This window comes from Phascolarctos cinereus, unplaced genomic scaffold (genome assembly GCF_003287225.1).
Source record: "Phascolarctos cinereus isolate Bilbo 61053 unplaced genomic scaffold, phaCin_HiC Scaffold_726;HRSCAF=1367, whole genome shotgun sequence".
NCBI classification, from domain to species: domain Eukaryota; kingdom Metazoa; phylum Chordata; class Mammalia; order Diprotodontia; family Phascolarctidae; genus Phascolarctos; species Phascolarctos cinereus.
In genome coordinates this window covers 353,092,016-353,098,271 of record NW_027556098.1, presented here as the reverse complement: position 1 = coordinate 353,098,271, position 6,256 = coordinate 353,092,016, and the positions used below count along the sequence as shown (strand labels likewise).

Below are 6,256 nucleotides of genomic sequence, written 5' to 3'. Positions count from 1 at the left end.
TTACAGCATAGGTTTTATAAGCATATAAATGGACAAAATAATTTCTAACAATATCCTTTATTTGTTCTTCATTTGATGTGAATTCTTTTACATTTTTTATATTGGTGACTTTCCCCTTTTAAAAAAATCATATCAGCTAATGATTTATCTATGTTTAAAAAGTTGCTAGGCATATTAATTCAATTTTTTTATTTTAAATTTTATAAATCTTTATTTTTCAGGATTTGTATTTTGTTTTTTAATTGAAGATTTGTTGGCTTTCTAGAGCTTTTTTAGTTGAATAACCAACTTATTGAGCTATTCTTTCTCTTTATTTTGTAGATGAAAGCATTTAGAGACATTCAGTTTCCCTTAAGTACTGCTCTCTATCTGCATCACCAAAATTTCCATACGTTGTCTCATTGTTGTCATTAGTTTTGATGAAGTTATCTACTATTTCTATTATTGTTCTTTGGCCATAGGTTCTTTAGTATTAAGTTATGTAGTCTCTAGTCAATTTTTTAACCTTTATTTAGTGGATTTTTGTTAAACATAATTTTAATTGCACTGCAGCTAGTAGATAAAATATTTAATACTACTAGTTTTCTGCATTTGTATGTTGTTTTTATGCCCTAATATTTGGTCAGTTCTATAAGGTTGCCATGCACATCTTAGAAATATTCTTTTCCATTCCCATTTAATAATTACCAGAGAATTATCATATCTAACTTTCTTAAAATTCTATTCAAATACCTAAATTCTTTCTTGCTATTTTTTTATTTGTCTCTCTCAAAGTGTATTAAATCCTGTCACTATTATAGTTTTATTGTCCTTTTCTATATCTAACTTGTTTAACTTTTCCTTTAGCTATTTAGATGCTATGACATTCAGTGTATATGTGCTGATCAGTAGTGGGATCAAGCCCCATGGGTACCCCTTAAACTCCCAGCCTGGGAGAGATGAGGACACTCAATATTTTTTAAGTGGAAAATGAGTGAATTTCTGGGAAAAGTAAAAAAGAATGTCCAAAGAAATTCAAGGAGGGAAATATCAGTTAAAATCTTTGAGAGTTGTCAAGAAAGGATGAAACATGACCTAGGAAAGAAGAAACATGACCTAGGAAAGAAGAATATAAATAAGTAGATATAGAAATGGAGGCAGTTCTAAGCATAGGATGCATTGTGCCTATTACATGGAAGCAGGAGAGTGCAGGCATAGACAATATTCAATTTTGCAGTAGATAGAACATTAAGGGAATGTCATGAATTAAGGACAAAACAGTAGAATAGAATCATATTGTGAAAGTCTAGAAAGTCAGGTCAAGCAGTTTGTATTTTGTTTGATAGAATGTTGGGGGCTACTGGAAGTTTTTGAGCAGGTGAGTGATATGGTTAATTATGAAGGATGAAAACCTTCCAAGGCATTCCTGACATGTCATCATCCAACATTTCACTTAAGTCCTTTGGTTGATGCAAACCTCATTACCTCCTGGCATAATCCATTCTTTTTTCTTTTTTGGGGTTACTCTAATTACTAGGAAGATATTACTTATGTTTGGCTTTAATAGGCTGTCTCATAACTTCTTTCCATTGAGGACCAAGCAAGACAATTCTCTTTTCTTGAAAATAACACTTCACATTTTTAAGATAATAATCATTCCTTCCCCTCCTGTTTAAGTGTACTTTTCCCAAAGATAAACATTGCAAGTTCCTTTGATCATATTCTTATGACATCACTTTCGATGGCCTTAACCCTCTGGTTACTTTCCTCGGCACTTATTTCTGCTTTTCAATGCCTTTTCAAAAATGTCATGGCCCAGACTGAACACAACATATATTGTAGAGTTATTACCTTGTTGAAAACTTGAGAGGTACAGAAGGTCATGGTCATTATGCTAGCAGTGAAGTTTGGAAGTTCTGGGTCCTCTATGTCTGCTTTTGCATATCTATCCCATAGTGCCATTTGTTGGAAGAGAGAACAAAGCCCAGGAAGGGAGAAATAGAGGGAAAACCAGGTGGAAAAAAGGTAAGGTTAAAAGATAAATCAATGAAAGGTGTCCCTTTATTTTGACCAAGAAAGTTGCATTTGTGTGTTTATGGAGAGGCATTTGATGTTGTCCCTTATCTACGCCACTTATATATAATGGAAAAAGAACTGCCCTCAAAACAAAGGACCTAGGTTCTGATCTCAACTCTGCTACTCATTTCTTCCAAGATCTAAATCTCTGAACTTCTCTGGATCTCATCTTTTTCATTGGTAACCTGAAGACATTAGACTAGATGACCATTAAGGCCCCTTCTGGATCTCTATCCTATGGTTAAAAACTATGAGTTTAATTTTACTTGTTCTTCAAAGTCACTTTGCAGGGTCAAAGGCTGTTAAATATTAGAAACTGCAGCTCTTCTACCTGTCCAGGACCTTGAGGAAGAGAATCTATCTTTTTATTAATGGGTGTTAAATATTCTTTTAATACCTCTTTAGTGTTTGTACAGTCTGCAACCACTCATCCCTAGCATAGTAAAAACTTCTTCTTGGCTTTTTAGTCTTATTTTTCTGGGGATACAGAACTGAAGATCTTGAAGAGATCTTGGAGTCAAAATATCCCTGGCAAATAATCATGCCACCTCAAGTGGGAACCATCTAATAATGATCTCCCTCCCATATCTGTGGTCAGAGACAGTTACCAAATCTCAAACTGACACTCCAAGGCCAGATTGCTAATTAGAAGCCACCAGCTTCTCAAAGGCAATATATCCTTTAGCTGACATTTTTTCCTATTAAAAAAAAATCCCTGAGCATTTTTTTCTGGATAGTTTAAAAATGCATACATTTTAAAATATTACTAAAATGGTGTTGTTCCTATTTTATAAATACATAGCTGTGATTCTATATACCTAGCAGATATAGGCAACAGAACTAACCTACAACTGATTGCTTATGGGTAAGGATGTGATGGTTTAGCAAATCTCAGAGATTCCAATATCCCAATTGATAGGAAAAGAGTAAGTGGGATCAGTGGAACCCACTCATTTTTCATTCATTCAACAAATATGTATTAAGTGCATGCACAAAGTACTGTGCTAGGCTCCTAGGACAGACAGCAAAATTTAGATAAGACAGGATTCCTGCCCACGTAGAGCTTACAGTCTAGGAGGAGAATAAAGTATGAAATAGATAACTGTAATACAAAATGCTTGAAAGTCTTGACTTTATCTGGATCTCTCAGGTCCTATTTGTGGGCAGGATGCCCTAAGTCAGTGCATACAAGTAGGGATCTTTCCATGGTTTCCAGACAGCAACATCAAAGTTTACAACCAACTTTGAATCCATTCTATCATTAACTTTTGTCTCTGGGGAAATTTGTCTAATACTAAAAAGACTTGGTGATTTATAGTCAGATGATTTAGTTTCTAAGGGATGTGATTTTTCAGAGATATTGCTATAGTGTATGGCCTTGTCTAACTGGATTTTGGACCTTCTGTAGTTGTGTCAATCCTTTCCCCACCTTCACAAATCTCATCAGCTAAATCTTTAGGAGACAGAAGGACCTTGAAATAACTGTAGTATTGACAGTGGTTGGGGAAAGGAGAAATATGATATTCCTTCTCATGGGAACTGGCATGAACTGTCTTCAGAGAGAGGAGGTTCTGTCAGTCCTTACTGCTATTTATAAGGTACCAGTAAAATAGAATTGAGCCTAGAGTTTCCATCTCACTATCAAGTCACGAGGCATTTAATCCCAATTGAGTGAGAGAAGCCTGCTGTTAGACACATTTCATTGCCCCTTCCTCAGTAACCTCCAGATTCCTTGTTTAATTTCTTTCGTCCTCACCCCATAGACAATGGGGTTAAGGGCAGCGGGGATTACATGGTGGAGGACATTGAGTAGGACAGGAACATCATGGGAAACCTTTTTCTTGGCCATATGAGTAAAGATGAAAACCAGGAGGATGGTGCTAAAAAAGAGAATGAGGATAAAGTGGGAACCACATGTGCTCAGGGCCTTGGCAGCAGCCCCTTTAGCCTTAAGTTTCATCACAGCTCTCAGAATGAAGGAATAGGAGAGGAAAATAAGTATAAAATCAGAGCCCAGCAGAGTCCAGGCTACAATTAACTGGTAGATCTTATTGAGAATAACATTGTCACAGGAGAGCTTGGAGACTGACAGGTTGGCACAAATACAATTCTCGATGATGTTATTCCCACAGTAATGGAGCCGGGCAGAAAGGATAGGAATTGGGGCAGTGAGGAGGGTGTTCCGCGCCACAATAAAGATGCTAGCTTTGACCACAAATTGATCAGTGATGATAGATGGGTAGTGTAGGGGGTGGCATATGGCCACATAGCGGTCATATGCCATTACTAAGAAGGTGCAAGATTCCATCGGGAGAAAGTTGTTCATGATGAACATTTGGAGGAAGCAGGCAGAGAAACTGATGGGTCTGAGGTCAAACCAAAAGACAAGAAGGACTTTGGGGATGACTGTGAGACAGAGAACCATATCCAGTATGGAGAGGAAGCTGAGCAAGTAGTACATGGGCTTGTGCAAAGATGCTTCCAGCCTAATGGTGATTAGGAGTGTGGCGTTGGCACCCATGGCCAGGAGGAAAAGCAGGCTTAAGGGGAGAGAGAGTGAGTGCTGCCAACTTGGAGATCTGATGAAGCAGTTCAGGAGGAACTCAGAGACCTCAGTGGAGGAAGACCCGTTGTAAAGTATCATGGCATTAGCTCTGGTGGGATAGACACTTGTCCTTTGGGAAAATGAAAGAAGGAAACTGTTAATTCTGGTATTAGTCCTCTTTATTGTCACTTAATTTATTTGGTCTCTTGTCCCTCTTCAGTCACATCAGCTAACACTTCCTGTGCCTGAGTAATTGTTTTTCTGAGCCTACACATACCTAAGTTGTTAGACCAAAAGTGGAAAATACCCACATATTTTTAGGTCAGTTTGACAGATTGTAGAGTCATACATTATTATGACCAGATGACATCAACTCAAGAATTTTAAAGTTAGTTTGAAATGTAGTTGTCAGTGCTATTTCCTACCATATATAGAACTACTTTCTACAATTCCAAGTGTGTCAAAATATAAGTTCATTTCCAATGGAACTTTATCTACACAAATGTCAATTGTTAGACATCTATAATAAGGGATCTTCACAAGGATAAAAAACAATGGGCAGAATGGTGGAATTGGACCTGATTTTCGCTGACATGGGAAAAAAATAGTTGCCAAAGTATACATGACATGAATCCATGGAGAAAATGAATATTTTATCTTGTAGTTCAAATGAATAATGGAGACAACATAATTAATCAGAGAAGCAGATTTAGGCTCTACACAAGGAAGAACTTTCTAACAATTGAAAAATTCTAAAAAAAAAAGTGAACTGGGTTGCTTTGAGAGTGGTTGGGAAGGGATGAGTTCCTTATTATTGGACGCTGATTATAGGGGTGTTTTCTATTTAAACATAAGTTGAACTAGATCACCTCTGAGGCTTCCTCCACTTCTGAGAATTTGTGAATCTGTGGTTCTGTAGTAATATCCAATAGTCTGACATGTTCTAGACATTTGGGGGAAATACATTTCAAAGAATTCAGAGAACATATCAGTACTGTTCTGTTTAAGGTCAAGAATTCTATAGAATAAGTTTAGTTGAATATAAGGGGAATAGAAGATTCTCACTAAAGATATTTTGAACACAAATATAGAATATATTAATGGGAAAACTAAAGGAGCTCTATCTAAAGAGATCAATATGGATACACAGAGGAATAATTTATCATGTTGTATATAACATGCAAATATATACATATATGTACATACACACACATGTAATCTGCTAAAAATCTTGTCAAAATAATGCCAGAAACATTAGATTATTAACCAGATTATATTTCAATAGCTGCAAAATGCTACAAAAATCCTTTATTAGCTCTTTTGGGGGTAAAATGAAGATTATAAATGGTATAGGACCATAGCTCAGGTTGATTGGATCAATCAACAGATGACAGAAAGAAGGCAGAAATACTCAACTCATGTATTTGTTTTTTTCCTCCCAAGGAATATGATTTTTAGACCAGAAAATATGAAACAAAAGGAATTTTAAAAATATAAATGAGGACATAGCAATAGACAACTTAACTAGTCTCAAAAAGTTCCAATTATCTGTTCTGGAAACACTAGTATATCTAGGTAGCAATTGGAGTTGGGAGGACCTGAGTTCAAATCTGGCCTCAGACACATGATACTCACAAATGTGGCATGAACTGAACC

General features: G+C 36.3%; 1 protein-coding gene across 1 annotated transcript; it reads right to left on the bottom strand.

Annotated features, from left to right (window-relative positions):
• Nucleotides 1–3,754: 3,754 nt before the first annotated feature.
• On the bottom strand, nucleotides 3,755–4,699 carry LOC110200584 (olfactory receptor 56A3-like). The gene has a single exon (XM_020975949.2). The coding sequence runs from the start codon at nucleotides 4,697–4,699 to the stop codon at nucleotides 3,755–3,757; it is 945 nt and encodes a 314-aa protein (XP_020831608.1).
• Between the last annotated feature and the right edge of the window lie 1,557 nt (nucleotides 4,700–6,256).

Excerpts from the sequence above, each read along its gene's own strand:
- LOC110200584 (XM_020975949.2), bottom strand. The coding sequence starts at position 4,699 with ATGATACTTTACAACGGGTCTTCCTCCACTGAGGTCTCTGAGTTCCTC.